The sequence below is a fragment of the Lissotriton helveticus genome, chromosome 1_1 (genome assembly GCF_964261635.1).
Source record: "Lissotriton helveticus chromosome 1_1, aLisHel1.1, whole genome shotgun sequence".
NCBI lineage: Eukaryota > Metazoa > Chordata > Amphibia > Caudata > Salamandridae > Lissotriton > Lissotriton helveticus.
The window spans coordinates 117,021,250-117,039,375 of record NC_136057.1 but is presented as its reverse complement, the minus strand read 5'-3'; the positions used below and the strand labels follow the sequence as shown (position 1 = coordinate 117,039,375).

The 18,126-nt window shown below is 44.4% G+C and overlaps 1 protein-coding gene across 1 annotated transcript in view; it reads right to left on the bottom strand.

The window, feature by feature from the left end:
* The window catches only part of LOC144763709 (uncharacterized), a 70,896-nt gene extending 53,074 nt beyond the window's left edge, over positions 1–17,822 (bottom strand). The window contains exon 1 of the mRNA XM_078649610.1: positions 16,864–17,822. Within this exon, the coding sequence (XP_078505736.1) occupies positions 16,864–17,806 (943 nt within the window). The 5' untranslated portion in view covers positions 17,807–17,822. The remainder of the gene's footprint in view (positions 1–16,863) is intronic.
* Positions 17,823–18,126: the final 304 nt, after the last annotated feature.

Sequence of the window (18,126 nt, the reverse complement as noted above, 5' to 3'; positions counted from 1 at the left end):
AAACGCAGAGTAAGGCAAGATTTTTGGTGGCCAAATGTCTTGACCGAGTTTTTCGTCTCATTTTATGAGTGATGGTGACTTTAGCCTACTATTATCTTAGTATAGTGGTTAGGACTGGAGAATAGGCCTATTTATAAGGCGAACTCCTTCATATATATATAATTCAGCACTTTTATCCTTATTTTTAGGACCCATAAGCTTAGGGTAGGGGATAGTCCCGTTAATGCAGGTATTATGTTGTCCTTTTAAATAGTTATTATGGAGTTATTCCCCTTTTCTGCTTAATTCGGGCCCTGTAGGCCCGAAACGGGAGAGACTCCATCTTTCCTTTCTGCCTCGGCTGAAAAGCTCGGGGCACTTGTAGGTGAGAGGTATTATTTAGCTTTAAGCTGTTTTTCTGCAGGGAGAGAACCGGCTCAGGCTGGCCCTTATCGAAAGAATGTATTTTTCTCTATGTTGAAGACGCAACACCAGGCTGGCCAGCTGGGAGCGCGTCCTTGGCACGGAGTGGTACAGGAATTTGGTGGGCGGCAGGTTACTGGCTGGAAATTTCCATGCTGAAAGAGGGTTCTATATTAGCGAAGGTACAGAGAGGAGAGGTAGCCATTTTCTATTGTCCTGTCAGCTAGTCGCAGGCATCTCATAATCTGGAGCGGACAATCGCCATTTTGAAGTCTGGATATATTGAAAGCTGACGATCTCTCGAATCGATTGATGATAGAGAGAGAGAGAGAGAGACGAGGAGTAATATCGATAGCCGAGAGTGAACCAGACAGTACGAATAATAAGAAGGAGAGGTTCCGGTGACCTGGAGGAGATCAGAGAGGAGACAGAGCATAGCGGTGCAGACGTGTATCCGTGACTGCAGGGGTGATCCCAGAGATGGTCCAGGGCACAGACAAGCAGGGACCCGAGATGACGACTGAGTCCAGACCCCGTGATCATAAGGTGAAGTCTGCCCTTTCTCAGTAGTGTGCACATATCTATTCTAATTCTCTTATTTGCTTTCTAGGTTATATGTTTATTAGTGTTATTATTGATATTGTGTAATAAAAGGGACCCCAGGTTCGTAGTGGACCAGTGTGTGTGTAATTTGTTTTATTTGCCAGGGCTAACCTTTTCTTCTAGCTGGATGCTGCTTTGTGAACGGAGGTTTATCCCGTCCGGGTAAGTAGTGTGCGGACAAATAGGAAGAGGGGAGAGTTTGGGTTGTTTAACAATTCTTATACACTATGATTTCGGCCATCTTTGTGTGAGAGGATTGGATCACCGATTCACTGCATACAGAACTCCAAATATATATATATATATATATATACCACATAGTAGATATATGTAGTGATATGTCCCATATAGAGATAAGGAGGTTTGCATAGGAAGTAATCGCCGCGGCGTTATGTGGCCAACGCCGGATTGTGTTGGTCGTGTGAGGTGCCGGGAGGATACGGTACGTGTTTGTGCGTGATACGCTGGGGGGATACAGCGTTTATACCCGACGGAAGACTGCGGCTTGCGTGAGCACCAACCAGGGTTGGTGTGTAATGGTAATCTCATAAGAACTGCTCCTTCATGGGTGGAGGCCGGTAGTATAGTCTGGGTATGACTTACCGCGAGGCTACTGAGTACGAATGAGTGTGGTTTAGAATAATAATATGGTAAGTATTATTATTAGCAATCCCTATAGGTTTAGAGATATTGTAAATATATATATATTATATGTATGTATATAGCTAATTCTCCTTCCCAGGAGAGGATCCAGTGTTTATCTAATGAGGTGAGTAAGTCCTGAAGAGGGAGGTGGTTACATTTCGGCTGGGTGAGTGGTATCTTGGTGAGCTGATTCTATCTAGTCCGAAAATCCAGTCGTTACACCATCTGTGGACAAAGATGTTGAACATTTTGTTCGTGAGTGTTGTGAATGTATTGTCAGTGATAAGTCACAAGTCACCCATCCTCTACCTATTGAACCTATAATTGTGAAAAGTGTTCCCTGGTCCAAATTGGCTTTGGATATTGCTGGACCTTATGGTCTCGTTGGTTCGACTCCCAAATTTATTTTAGTGTTGATTGACTATATGACTAAGTGGCCTGAAGTAAGATTTGTTGACTCCATCAGTTCTTCTGTGGTAATATCATTTTTACGTGATGTTTTCTCTAGGGAGGGTTTTCCTGAGGAAATAGTTTCGGATAATGGTACGCAGTTGGTTTCAGCTGAAATGTCTTCGTTTTTCAAGGAAGTTGGCATTAAACACGTTTGCACGTCACTCTATCATCCTCGCAGCAACGGTTTGGTTGAACGTTTCAACCGTGTTGTCAAGGAACATCTTCAACTAGCTTTAGTGAATGGTTTGCAGTGGCGTCAAGCGGTTGCCGACATGTTGTGGGCTGTAAGAACTACTCCGCATGCTTCAACTGGGGTTGCTCCTTTTACTTTGCTGCGTGGTAGGATTGCCGGTACCAAGTTAAACAAGGAGTGGATGTCCAGAAAGATTGTGAGTGCTACTGAGTTAGCTAGAGTGGCTGATGTCAGAGTTTCAGTTCAGAGCAAGTATGGTACCAAATCAGATGTGATGTCTTCTTGCAAGGTGAAGGTGGGCGATTGGGTGAGGATAAAAAAACCTGGGTTTTTCCGTAAAGGGGAGTCACGTTTTTATTCTCCCAAGAAAGTGGCTGCTGTGAGAGATTATGTGGTGGTGTTGGAAGATGGAAGGGTTTGGAGCAAGAGTATGGTTTCTATCGTTCCCGGGCCCATGGTTGAGCAGGTTGGGAAGCGGTTGGGGGTCAGTATTTCTTCTTCTGTTTCCAAGGCGGGTGGTGTGATAAATTCTGGGGGAAACCTTCCTCAGAGAGAAAGGTCCTCCAGAGTCAGATCTGTTCCTGCCAAGTTTCAAGACTATGTAATGATGTAATTCCTATACCACATGGTGAGTGTGATGTATGTTGTGATGTTTTTACATAACATTTGTTTTTTTTTGTAAATGATACAATCTATTTACTTTATGCTCTTCTTCCTTTAGCATCTATTCTTTTCTATTGCTTTCTCATTTCTCTTTCTATCCTTTTCTTTTCTTTTGTTTTCTTTGTGAAGAAAGGGAGGTGTGTTAGGACTTCTCTCTATCCACGCATTCCATATAGAATGTTCCCTGCGTGGAACACATGGTTAATTCTTTCCTTGGCAGTTGCTGCCGGGGAGTTACTGTAGCTGGACGTACAATAAAGCTGGGTTCAACTTACCCGTCGTGTGGATCGTACTTCCTTTCAATATCTCACCATTAAAATGAACTCTCAACGAAGTTCCACAATGCTAAAGTGCAAGATGCTATCTTGCAAGTATACTGTGTCTTTATATCTACACTGTAATTCTAAGCGTACATGGAGATTGTTTTGCCCATCTTATTCCAATATTATCTCGTGCATATACTGTTATCTCAAGTTGATGCTGCTTCCTATCCTACCATGTGCCTATAGCAGTGACCCATCCTTTGTGATGTCTACTAGTCTATGCTGATATTGATATACTACCTATGATGTGGGTGTATAGCTTGTATATATGCCCTCGAATATAGAGGATGTTTCTGCACTGACCAATAAACTCCATCACAACCACCAGCTCCTAGATACCATGGCCACTAAGAACCCAGGGACATCAACAGGCCCACTGGCGCTTTTCGGCATTCAAGGCCCACTTTTCCTCAAAGGGATCCTACCAGATCACCTTGGTGACCTTCTTCACAAGCCTCTGACACTCGCATCCCACTCTTCCAAAGAAGTGCCCACCAACCGTCCACTGAAAGACCCAATATTACAATCAGGCGGCCATCTCAGCTGTTGGAGGCTGCCTCTTGACCACTATGCACACCTCGGAATGCTTCTCCTGAAGCCTAACTTTGGTTATCCCCAGAAACAACTTCTGAGTATCACTTCAACTTCAGGAGCGTGGAAAGATACACCCCCAACTCATTTCTGCAAAACCTCTCCAAACATGCTGCTAAAAAGTACAAACACAACATCCTTAAAGAACACCCAGAGACTCTAATAACAGACATCTACAATCCAACACACGGAAGTCTTAAAATGGACTTCATCTTCTACACTACGAAACCCACCAAAAGGAGAGAAAACGTCATTAAACACCTTCATGTAACTAATGCCACCAATGTCCTTTATGGATCTAAACAAACTATATCCCTATCCCAGAACTTTAGCGGGGATCTGTCCATCGCTATATACAGAAATGGAAACATCCTAATCCAAGCCACTGAACAAAATTATCTATTTTCCACTCTCTGCGCCGCCATGCCATTCGCTCCCACCACCACCCTTCCACCCTCTCCCATGCAGGCCCTCATCTACTAGCTGAACCTTCTACTCCCAAACCCCCTCACACTGCCCCCACCTCTATCCCCCCTACAGCCTCTCTGATCCCCAGACGCACTGAAGCTTCTGTTTCGATATCAAAACGACTTGCCCCCTCTGCATGGCATACTTCCACTGCCCAGCTTGACTTATCTATCCCACCGGAATCCTCTCAGTCCTCCAACCAGTCAGGCTGGATACTACATTAGCCCAGGAGCGGCCTTTGCAGGTAAGATCGGTGGGGGGCCAGGGGGAATGCGACAGACGACGACCAGGGAAAATCAAATAAATCATTTCCTCCCTCATTGTCATCTATTGAACATGCCCCCCCCACCCGGCCTCACCGCTCTTATCTGCACGGGCCGCTCCTGCATTAGCCTCCGCCCCAAACTCTGCCGAGCTCCATCACACTCCACTTCCTACCACTGACCCAACCGCCACTCAACTGATCCCTACAACAGCCCAGCTTGAACTCACAATCAACACTATTCTGGATGAAATCTCGTCACTACGTAAGAACGGAAAGATTACCTACTTCCTGCCCCAGCTTCACGCATTTATAGCGAACACTGATCCTGCCACAAACATACACTCTAATCCTCTATCCTTTACACCTAGACAAACTATCCCCTATATCCATCACCAACTCAATCATAGATGCACCACGACTGAAATCACGCAACGGGAAGCTGAAATGCTGAGCAACACGTATGATAATGCCCCGAGCAAGCCATGCCGCCGCAAGATCCCGGTCATCCTTGGCACGAGTAGAACCCTGAACACCACTCGCCCTCCCAGGCGGCCTACCCAAATAACAACCGTCCAACCCTGTCAGCCTGGTCCACGATCACTACCTACGCGTTGCTGCATGCTACTAAACTGTCAGTCAGCAGTCAAGCATGCCATTCAAATAGCCAAAACCATCCTCGGACACAAAATTGACTTCAGCTTTCCAACTGAAACCTGGCTGAATGACCACTCATCCTCTTTTATAAATTTCCTCCCACAGGGCTTCTCAATCATCCGTACGACCGCTAGGATCGTATTGGCGGTGGATTAACCATTATACACAAAAACTATCTGTGCTTAACTCCATTCCTCAACACAAAATACCTTACCTTTGAATGTGTAGGAGTTCAACTCTTGTCAAAAGGCCCCAACTCGATCAAAATTCATGTCATCTATCACCCTCCTGGTGAAAAATGACAAATATATGAGGACTAAACAAACCTATTAACGCAAAACTCCCTTAAAGGCAACGCAGATGTTCTACTAGGAGACCTGAACCTGCACTTGAACAATGCCGATGATCCAACAGTACAAGCCCTATCCACCCTCCTGGAAGCGAACGATCTCACCTAACACTGCAATAAACAAACTCATACCAAGGGCTCTACCCTTGATGCAATCATCTCTAAGCAGAACACCTTATCCCTCCATTCTATCCTACCTACCGACTGGACTCACCACCACCTAATTCTTTTCAATCTCAATGCCATCCAACCAAAGGCCCACCCCCAAAGTACCCGGCACAAGCACTGGCCGAGGAACATACATTGAATCTCCCAGGCAGAGTTAGAAGCAGTCAGTTCCCAAATTCCAAGGTGAGGATCTCACCGCCCACTACAACAGAAAAATGGGAGAATTTCTTGACATAGTCGCCCCTTTGAAACTCAAGAAATCAAGAAGTATCCCTTCCAGATCTTGGTTTAATAACGACCTTAACAAAGAGGCAACAACGCCGATTAGCTGAAAGAAACTGGAGACAACAACCCTTGTTAACACATCTTGCGATACTGGGAGCTAAACGCATAAAATACAAAAACACACATCTTCAGAGAAGAATCCCCCTTCTTTTGAGCCCAACTTGACCCTTCTAGGAACAGACCTAAAGACCTTCTCAACATCATCAAACAGCAAACCTCCTCTTTCCCTCAATACTCAATAAATGACTCTACCATGCACTGCGAAGAGTTTGCAACATTCTTCTCTGAAAAAATATCTAACATTGAAATCTCTCTGGACTCACCCATCTCTCCGTCCTCCACCAAAGATGTCCCCCTTAGCAAAGAGTGTCTACCCACGGCCCTACCACCAACTAATGGTCATCTCACCAAACTCACCCTATGCCAGTTGGACTGAATTTGACAATGTCCTTTAAGAAGAAGTGCTCAAATTACTCGCTTGCATGAAACCAACTTCGCACATTTCCGATCCACTCCCTCCTGAGCGTGTCAAGAATCTCAGTCCCATCATATCTCGCCTGCATGAACCAAAATCATCAACTCCTCCTTTTCGAGCAGCTCCATGCCAACCTCCCTCAAACTCGGCCAAGTCACCCCCTCATCAAACAACACAGACGCCGACTAGAACAACCGTAACAATTACAGACCTATATTTATAAACATTTACCTTCGGAAGCAAGTCTCATCAAAGCATAAGAGTGCCTGACGAACTTAGTAGTCCATACGCTGGTACTTTTCAGACTTGATTATTGGAACTCTTTCCTGTCTGGCCTTCCCTGAGAAAATTAACATCACTGGGAGAAATGCTTCATACAGTTATCCACTTTGTGACAGGTCACAAAGTTTTTAAATCACATTTCTTCTATACTTCGCATCCTACAATGGCTTCCAATTGCAGCAACAGACCAATGTAACACTGAATGCATCACCCACAAAGCCCTCCACAACTCCACACCCTCCTACTTGGTAGAAAAACTCAAAATCTCTGGATTTGAACAAGGATCGAGAATTCGTAAAGTCCTCCTGCTGGAACAAGCGACATTCAGGCAAGAACGCTTTATAAAGCTCGACTTCACTGCCAGCGCTACAAGGATCTGGAACTACCTCCCACAACCACCTTGAACAACCACAAGTCTTGCCACAATTAAAAATTAACTCAAAATCCTCCTATTTGAGAGATGCTCTGAATAATAAATCTGTGGTCACTTTTCTGCATCTACTTTTCCAATGTATTCAGATATTAACTGTTTGAACTTTCTCCCCTGACGTGATCTGTGGGATTAGTCTATTGCTTATCTGTTATTTTATGGCACATCTAATCTGCATTTTGGTCTTTCTTCTTTAGAAAAGTGCTTCAATGCCCTTCAGTCAAGATTGTACTATATAAAACCACAAAAATAAACGCATTTGGTATAATAAAGAGAAACCAGAAAAAAAAATTTTTTTTTAAGTTTGTGCAGATTTGTCAAAAGATTTCAAAGTTATCAGCAAAGAAATAATTGCTTTTCAATAGAAACTCTTATAACCACAAACGACGTGGGAGGGAAGGAAGGAAGAGCAGAAGAGAGATAGAGAGAGTGAAAGAGTAGGAAATAGAAAGAGAGAAAGAGTAAGAGAAGGAGAGAGAAAGAGAGACATAGAAAGAAAGATAGAGAAAGAGAGAGAGAGAGAGAGAGAGAGAGAGAGAGAGAGAGAGACAGAGACAGAGAGACAGAGAGACAGAGAGACAGAGAGACAGAGACAGAGACAGAGAGAGAGAGAGAGAGAGAGAGAGAGAGAGACTATGGTTTAAGTGAGTTTCAAATACTTTTTAAACATAAATTAAGATGTTAAAAACAATCCCAATAATAACTTCATTGTAACCTTTGTATTTTAGATCCAAGACTGCCAGACAGCACTAAAGACATCGTGGGGATATTCAGGAAGCATCAGTGGGAATACATTCCACCCATTCGTTACCATTGGATTTGTGGTTTGTAACTCACATCCGTCCCTCCCGCTGCCCAAACCTTGTTTACTGTATTCTTCCACAAACACGCTTTCTGTAAAAAGGCCTTTAAATCTTGTTTTTACATTTGCTGTGCATTCAAAGACAGAGGTCAAATGTCAAGCTCTCTCTTTGAGGGAGCTTGGTGTTTACTTTTCTTCCTATGACTTTCAAAATGAGAGAATTTATGTGACAATTCTGCTGAGTATCCATACAAGAGGAGAAGGTGAAAGATTGTTTTCCTAGCACACAACAAAAAAATAAGCACAGGCAAAGCCAATTGGTCTTGCCTTGCAAACCTACTGACTTTGCAAATGACTTTTAGCAGTGTCCCACACCATCATTCAAAGAAGAAAATATCCTATTGCATTTTCCGGGGTTACAAAGATTGACACGTAGTTACTGAGGCCTACCCTTTGAATTTCAATCAAATGTGGTGGATATGATTAATGAAAATAGAATGCCGGGAACAGAGAGTTATTACTGTGCCATCAATAAGCTCCTTAGGTGCTGCACCTAAAAATGCTGATATTACATTTTATTTCTGAATGCAGGGAAAGGGGACTATTAGTCTGATAAGAAACTAGATATGGTTGCTCTCTGTTGCAGGGAATCCCAGCCCACAATCAGAGCCTGAGACGTCTCTCCCCAGTGTGAGGATGTTATTTTTGTAAAGTAGTTTGGCCATGCCGTCATACTTTATTTGACTATTTTCCTCAAGATACCACTAGCAAAGCGCCCAATAATTTCCAAATCCGCCCACGGGCTTGCCGTCTTTCAAGGTATTAGGTGTAAATGCCTGAGATGTCCTGATGGTTTTCTGCTTCAATATGGCCACCACGCAGGCAGCATCGAGGGCGCTGGCCTTGCAGGGCGTGAAGGTAATTTTTCAGCCCTCACACACCTTCTTCTCAGCAGGCACCAGGTGTGTGTGTATGGGGGTCTCCCCGCACTCAGGTGTGTTATCCATTTATTAATTCAGTGTTTTATATAGATCGAACATGGCCAAAATGGGTATCAGAGTGCTTCTCAATTTATAGCATTGTACTTCTGACATTTGGTTTGATCAGTCCTTTAAACAAACTACCAAGTACATATATTCAATTTTAAGTGGAAAGCATTTCTACTTTACAAAGAATACATGTCCTAAAGATTATTAGAGATCAACTTGCATTGGGAAACACCCGTTACAGCGGAAGCACTGCATCACTTTGCTATCGCAACGCGAGTATTACATCGCGGATGGCTGCACAACGCATGCTACCGCGCCGCATGCTAAGACGTCGCAATGACTTCTACATTGCTAGTCATTACATCGCCAGCGATGATATGGGCCATTATATCGAAATCGCATCATGATGGGGACCAGTGATGACATCGCATCCACGATAAACAATGTAATATAAAGTAAACAAAAATTCCTCTCAACCCTGCGAGGGCCAGAAACTGCAAAAGTGATGTAATATCGCCAGTGCAAAAGTGATGTTTCACCACACGGAAAAATGCACGATACAATATTCAACAAAATGAAATGTAAACAAAAACACTCACAAAATATCTTAATTGAGCTGCGTGCGAGGCCCCCAAATATATATACACTTACACATTTTAATGTGTAAAAATGCACGATATAATATTCAACAAAATGAAATGTAAACAAAAACGCTCACAAAATATCTTAATTGAGCTATATATACACTTACAAATTTTAATGTGCTTTGTTGGCACTACGAACAATCACAAACTCTACAATGCGTGCGAGGCCCCCAAATACTACAAATGATTCACGAGCACATAACGGGAAACGATGTGGTCTGAGGCCAACGCTGCCAACTTTGGTGCTGGGAACTAAGGTTCGAGCCTCCTGTCACGTCTCCCAAAACAAACGCTCACCATATATATTTTGTTTGTGGGGGAATAATCATACAATATATAAATTTTTGGTAAACTGCGTGCGAGAATCCCAAATATACACTTACTAAATTTTAAGTGTTTTTGTAACACTTACTGTGGATGGGTGGGTGGATGGAGGCGTGGATGGGTGGGTGGATGTCACGTCTCCCAAAACAAACGCTCACCATATATATTTTGTTTTTGGGGGAAACAATCATACAATATATAAATTTTTGGTAAACTTCGTGTGAGAATCCCAAATATACACTTACTAAATTTTACGTGTTTCTGTAACACTTACTGTGGATGGGTCGGTGGATGGAGGCGTGGATGGGTGGGTGGATGGGTGGATGGGTGCGTGGGTGGGTGGATGCATGGGTGGATGGATGCGGGGATGTATGAGTGGATGGGTGGGTGGATGGATGCGTGGATGGGTGGGTTCGTGGGCGGATGGGTGGGTGGATGGGTGGGTGGGTGCGTGGGTGTATGGGTTATTGGTGGATGGGTCGGTGGGTGGGTGGATGGATGCGTGGATGGGTGGGTGGATGTGTGGGTGGGTGGGTGGATGGGTGGGTGGATGGATGGGTGGATGGTGGATGGATGGGTGGATGGATGGATGCGTGGATGGGTGGGTGTATGGGTTATTGGTGGATGGATGGGTGGGTGGGTGGGTGGATGGATGCATGGATGGGTTGGTGGATGGGTGGGTGGATGGGCGTATGGATGCATGATGGATGAGTGGAAAGACGTTAAAGCATCGGGAGCTGCTCTTTCAAAGGTACATTTCATGCTGTGGCACAGTTTTGACAGTGCGGTAGCAATGCCAGCCCTTTGTGAAAACAAGTGCAAGCACGGAGGTTTGCACTTCCTTGCAGGCCTCCACCTCTGCATTAACAATCAGTTCACAAAACGGTTCACGGCTGGACTGGGGGGGGGGAAAGCAGCCCTGACAAAATGCTCACACCAGCCCTGTTCCCTCATTTCCTCTGTATATCTCTTTTCATCCATCCGTTCTCTCTCCCTTTCGCTCTCTCTTCTTCCTCTCTGTTCTCTGACTCTCCATGCCTCTCCCACTCTTTCCCTCTTGCTTGAAGTCCCCTGTACCTGCTGCAATTATTCTGGGTGATTTGGGGAGAGTGACAGCTACCAGTCGCCACCCTGGGCTCTTCAACCTAGCCTCCAGTAGTTACAGCCAACTGAGGAAATGCCTGGCCAGTCTGGAATCACGCCCCATAAATATTAATTAGGCAGTACTCTTTGCACTGTCCTGGATGAATCCAGTGCACTGCAACGACGTGCCTATTGACATTATAGATGCACTGCAATGCGACCCAGCCATTGACATCATCTGGGCCCTTGGTGGGACCCTCTTTGCAAAGTTCAGCGTCTTGGAAATGCCACACTAGCAACTCCACCGAAGGCGCAGAGATGCCGTCCTTCCTGGAAGTGCTACAGAATTTACTTATAGGTAACACTAAGGCTGAATGAGCATCAAACCATAAAATATTGGACCTTAGGACACGATTTAAAAGATGGATTTCCAAGCGCATCCAAAACGTTGTACTCTTTTTATGCCAACTGAACATGTTGCCATCCTTTGCGCTTGCAATGTTTTCATTCATCAAATCCCCAAATTTAATCTTGATAAATTGTAGAAAATAATATACACGATAGCTTCCTTTCATTGAACGGGTGAAGTAGGGCTATATGCCATGGGCATGAAATTGAAACTGACTTTCAAAACGATAAAACAAATTGTGAATTTGTGACTGTCATGCAGGTTTTAACACATCATATATTGTGCACCTGTCTCTGTTTGTTTAAAACATGGCAATGTAAGCATTCGAAAAATACAGGCAGTTCTATTATTACATTTACAGAATGAATTTACACACACACAAAAAACATTACACATAATAAAAATAGAAGCATTTACGTCGGGGTACGGGGTGGGGTGGGCAGTGGGGGCCAGGGGTTCAAGCAACAGATAGCAAACACTGTTGTAGGACACCAACAAAACTCGTTGTTATGGCGTGCGAGGTCATGTTCTGCGGCGTGATGTTCTACCCAATAGAAAGCAACGCATTCGCGTTGCAACAGCCATCGATGTAAAGGTAGACGAAGTAATGTTCTGTGCGAGGTAAAAGACGCGTGGTAAAGGCACGCGATGAAAATGTGCACGATGTATTGTCATACATCCACTTGCATTACAATAGTATGTGTCCTAAATATTACAACATGTGACATTTTAGAAATACATGTACCAAGAATGCATCATATCATTTAGTACAGTGGATTGTACATAGCAAACTGACTGGTTACAGAATATATAGCTATTATCCAATACTGCTTTTGGCCCCGAAACGTCATACAGATGTGGCAGGGTCGCGTCATGATGCTGCTGGTGAGAGCTGCCAGAAGATGCTTCAATGGCATGGCCGTCTGTACATGCCAATGTCCCCTCCACCCCAAGCCGTCCTTCCATTACCTTAGGGGCCAACTTTACAGTCGACAGTGAAGTTTCTGGTCGGCAGCAGTAGACATGAGCACTTTAGTTGAAACAGCTGCTACCATTATGCAAAGGGGAGGCGGTGAAGGCAAGAAAATGAAGTAATTCACTTTTATAAATAACAAGCAAGGAGAGACAAGCAGCGATGAGTGAGACGGTGAGGAACTGGCTCTCTTTGAAGTCAGAGAAAGAACAGGCTTTTTAGGGGAAACAGCATTTGACATTTGATCTCGGTCTGTGAATGAACAGCAAATGTGTCGAGATAAGAACAAGAATTACAGTTGTTTACAAAAAAGCTTGGAGTGAGTGAAAAAAGTGCTCATATGAAGGGCTCTTAGACGAAGAAAAGAGAAAAAGTGCCTAAAGCAGTTGATAATATGGGATCATTACAAGGATACAAGTAACGGGGCGGTGCTCCGTGGGAGGGAACAATCTACGAAAAGGAGGGACAAGTAGGAAAGATTAGCCATTGGGAAGCAAGGCTGTTTAAAGGAGATTCGAAGAAACAAATAAAAAGCAATGGATGGGCAATAAGCCCACAAAGTTAAGCGCTGTTGCGGCAAGACCTAAAAAAAAGAACTGTGCTGATGTTTCAGAATATATCAGAATTAGTAAAAATGAAGCACATTTGTTTTGTATTACTGAAGTGTGGAGAAAAATATTTGAATAAGATTGAAACACATTAATACACTAGGGGATGACATTTTCAAACATTATCATTTATGCGCAGTAAAACCATATTTCGATGTAAATGTAATGATCATTTCAATTGAAAATGTGTTGTCTGTAATGGCAGTGGGCTACCACACCAAGTATACTCCACACTACGCCACTCAACTCCACACCACTCCACTCCAATCTATGCCACTCACCCCATGAAACAACACTCCACTCCACGCTCCTCTACTCCACACCACTTACCCCACTCCAATCCACCCCACTCCACTCCAATCCACCCCACTCCACTCAAAAGTACCCCAATCCATCCCACTCCAATTCACCCTGTTCCAATCTATCCATTCCCAATTTACCCACCGCAATCTACCCCACTCTAACTCACTCTACCCTATCCCGCTCCAAACTACCCCACTCCAATCTACCCTACTACACTCAATCTAACCCAATCAACCCCACCACACTCCAATCTACCCCACTCCACCCCAATCTACTGCACTCCACTCAGATTTACCCCACCCTGCTCCAATATACCCCAGTCTAGCCCACTCCGCTTCAATTTACCCCAACTCTAATCTACTCCAATCTAACTGACTTCACCCCAATCTACCTCACTCTACTTCAGTCCAATTTACCCAACTCCATTTCAATTTACCCCACTGCGATCTATCCAACTCATCTACACTCATACCACAATCTACCCACTCCAAACTACCACAATCTACCCAACTCCAATCTACTATAATCTACTCCACTCCACTGTAATCTACCCCACTCCACCCAATCTATCCCTCTCCACTTCATCCAATCTACCCCACTCCAAACTACCACAATCTACCCACTCCAAACTACCACAATCTACCCCACTACAATCTACCATAATCTACTGCACTCCACTGTAATCTACCCCACTCCACCTAATCTATCCCTCCCCACTTCATCCAATCTACCCCACTCCATCCAATCTACCCCACTCCATCCAATCCACCCCACTACAATCCACCCAATCTACCCCATTCCACTCCACCCTAATCTACCCCACAACACTCCACTCCAATCTATCCAATTCCACTCCACCCCACTCTACCCAAACCTACCTCATTCCAGTCGAATCGAATCCACTCCACGCTACTCCAATCTACCCTACCCCACTCCACGCCAAACTTACCTATCCCAATCTACCCCACTCAAATCTACTCCAATCAATTCCACCACACTCTACCCCACCCCAACCCAATCTACCCTACACCACTCTATATAACTCCACTCTATTCTACTTCAGTCCAATGTACCGCAATCCAAACTACCCCAATATACTGCACTCTAATCTACTCCACTCCAGTCTTCCCCACTCTACTCCAATCTACCTCATTCCACCCCACTCTTTCCCAATCTATCCCACTCCAATCCACTCCACTCCACCACAATCTACTCCACTTCACCCAAATCTACCTCAATTCAATCTATCCCATTTTACTACAATCTACCCTATTGCACTCTACCTCAACTTATCCCCCTTCTATCTACCCCACCCAACGTCGTGCCACTAACTTTTAGCCATGCCGAACAGCAGTCACACTGAGGTACATAATGGCTAAAACACGTTGCCAAAGCCAATAGCTTTCAGATAGGAGACACCTATTTGTTTTGCCAATGCTTGTTTTCAGTGTTTTGTTTTTTTCTTAATCATATACACACGCAACAGTTCCCTGCAGCCAACTCCAAGCAGGCACAGGTGTTCAACGGTACCTGGGCACAGCAGGGAATTCCATGAAGGGCCTGGCTTATGTTTTTTTCTTTATTCTTTTTAAGGGTTCCCGGATACTTTCTTGGGGTTCTCGGACCCTTGCAAACTTGTGTATCCTTATTGGACATCAATAGGGTTTCAGACCGAGCAGCAGGTCTCCGAACATCACAAATGTCCACCATGGTACAAGGCCAATTACTGTGCCTGCGCAGACACCTGCCTAAGGTTTGCGGACCTCAAGGGTCATGATGTGGAATCCTACCTCTCAAAATCAGCAATTTCTTTCTACATTTTATCATTAGGCAGCACCTGTGCCAGGGAGAGACAGGATGGCACCACGGCTCTTTATGGCTTTTTTAGTATTTTTACAGGATGTGGGGAACAAGTCTCTTCATCATGTAATGGTTCAAGATGTAGCCAGCCAATCAGGGAGCTTCAGGTCTGCAGACCCAACTTTGGGTTTACGTATCCGAAATGGATGACGGGAGAAAAAGCTCTCTCATCCAATCGGATCCAATAGATTTTTACATTTGGGTCCACGAGTCCAGATGCACAGACCATTCATGGGCTAAAGGTCCAGCTAGCTCTATCTTAAAGGACTAGTGGCTTAATTTGAGGACCACAAAAAACACTGCATGAAACTAGCCATGCCAATCCCAAATAGTTTTGTGCGGATTCATTGATCGGTGCCTAAGTTATTATATGTATATATATATAATTATATAACATGGGATTCTGTAATCCCTGTATAAATGGCAGTCTCTAATTTCTTTATAATCAGGAATTTGTGACGTACCAAGTCAGTGATTATGAAGAAAAGACGTCAGAACTCGGCTTTTATAAGTTATTACAGTCGAGTCCTGAGGGCACAATGCCTGCTGCCAGCGCCAGCAGCTGATGTGAAAAGAAGGTCAAGTCACAAAGCCTAATTGAAGCAGCTGTTTACAGCAACAAACAGAACTTTGCTTTTATTACTTCTGCTGTATGTTACTAGCTTACTATGAGAAGCAGAGGTAATATCTTTATTAGTTTCCTTAGATAAAGGAAGGGTGGAATATTTCTGCATGTTTCTACACGTTTCGAGCTACTGCAGCTTTTTTTTTCAGTGGACTTTTATTGAACAGTTTCTAACATCTTTTTGGAAGAAATATCTAACAGTTTTGATGTTTACTTTTGCACAAGATGTTTTAAGTTCATTCTTCATGTTTGCAAACATGTTAGCTGCTGCATATGTAGGAGCTACGCACCAAGATTTTTTTATGAACGGTGATGGTGTGACCATGTATTATATGGGATAAAGTACCACCTGGTGCATATAATAAGATTATTGCAAGTCACCTCAGAGTTCCAAAACCTTTGTGTATCTGTCTATCATGAGGTGGTGTGCACTCCTGGAGAACCCTGCAGTGACAACAACATCCCTGGTCAGCCCTGCTGTTGAGGCCAAATACAGACTAGGATTTTTATATCAGGAACTGGAGACGGCTGCGTCTTACCCAATGCAACTGTGAAACTGGAAACACAGTTCCCTCTCTAGACTGAGCATGTCTGCTATTCTCAATGAACACCACATCACTTGCATCCGACTATTACGTGCGATTCTGGCCAGTAATTCCTCCCATGAATAACACTATTTCCAGTTCCTCAGCCTGGAATGGGGACGATCATGGAACGTCAAGAGCTACTGGCCTATTTGTCTCATGTACAGGCCCATTACCAGGCTTGTTTCTGCACAGGAAGGATGCAGTCCTGTGTGGAAACAGAGGAGGAGATTGCAGGGAAACATCTACACCCTGTGTACTCGTACTCTGGAGGTCAGTATCGCTCAGTGGGTTCCATCCAAACCATAATTCTCCCCTCAGAGACTTTCTAAAATCTGCCCATACGCATTTTGAAGAGGTTACATGTGTTAGTATGCACTCCGAGAGTCCATTTATAGTGAAAAACATACCTGGGGTTGCTTCGAACAGCAATAATGGTGCATTAGGGAATTCCTGCTTCAAGCATAGGTGTTGCTGTAGGCACTGGGTTTGTTGTGACCTCAACTCATCAAAGGACAATAGCCAAGACTCTAAGTGCTCATCTGATGACTTCCCATCAGGTGACACGGGTTGTAGGCACTGGTTCTCCTGGGGATCTTGGAAATGAAAACACATCAGTTCTTCTTCCAAGTGATCATCAGGTCCATTCCCATCTGGTAGCGGGGGTTGTATACAGTGGTTTTGCTGTGGTTCGTGTCCTTCAGGAAATAGTGGGTGTGGGCAGAGGTTCTGTTGCTGGTCCCAGCTATTATCAGACAATGGGGATGGTTCTTGCTTCAGGGGCTCGTCTGGCTCCCACTCTTCTGGGAACGCCGTCTGGACACTCTGGTCTTGCTGTGGTGTCTGCCCATCAACAAATTCTGAGTGAAGACACAGGTTTGCCTCCAGTGACCTGCCTGGAGGATCTGTCTGAGGGCATCTGGATAGAGTACAATCCTGCTGTACTCCATTTCTATCTGGAAACCCAGGTTGCAAGCACTGGTCTTGCTGTGGGTGACGTAGATCAGGAAACATTGGCTGTAGACAAAGGTTTGGCTCCTCTGGACGCCCTTGAACATCAGTTGGCGTGGAGAGCGTACAGTCCTGCTTTGGTGCATGCCCATTAGAAAACACTGTCTGGAGACACAAGCTCGGTCCACCTGGCCTAACAGGTTGAGGTGTCGCAGGAGACCGGCTAACAGCACAATCTCTAATACTCGCCGGACAGACCACCTCCAAAGACACTGTGCCATTATCTAGGGAACCTTGATCCTTTTCTATCCAGATTTTCTTAATCAACCCAGCGACTCTAGAAGGTACGTCCTCCACAGTATTCATCAAGTTATCCAGTTTGGCTTCCAACTCCTCCAGCATGGATAGAAGGATAATGTGGGGCAGGTCCTCCGAAAGCCGTTCTAGCTCATTGTCCCTCTGAGCATCATTTCGGGATCTTGAAGTTGAGACGTCATGAAGAGGTAAAGATGGGACTGTGGCTCTTACGGATTCATGTGAACACTGCGCTGTCACTTTCTTTTCTGGAGCCCGTCTTCTGCCCATTCTGGTAAATTGATGTTCAAGTCTCAAGTGTCTGCAGAGGAGAGGAAAAGAGAAAAGACAACACGTTATCACAGGACAGTTAGGTCAAAATACTCCTGATCAGAGAAAATTGTGAATTTCTAAAACCTGAAAAAAAT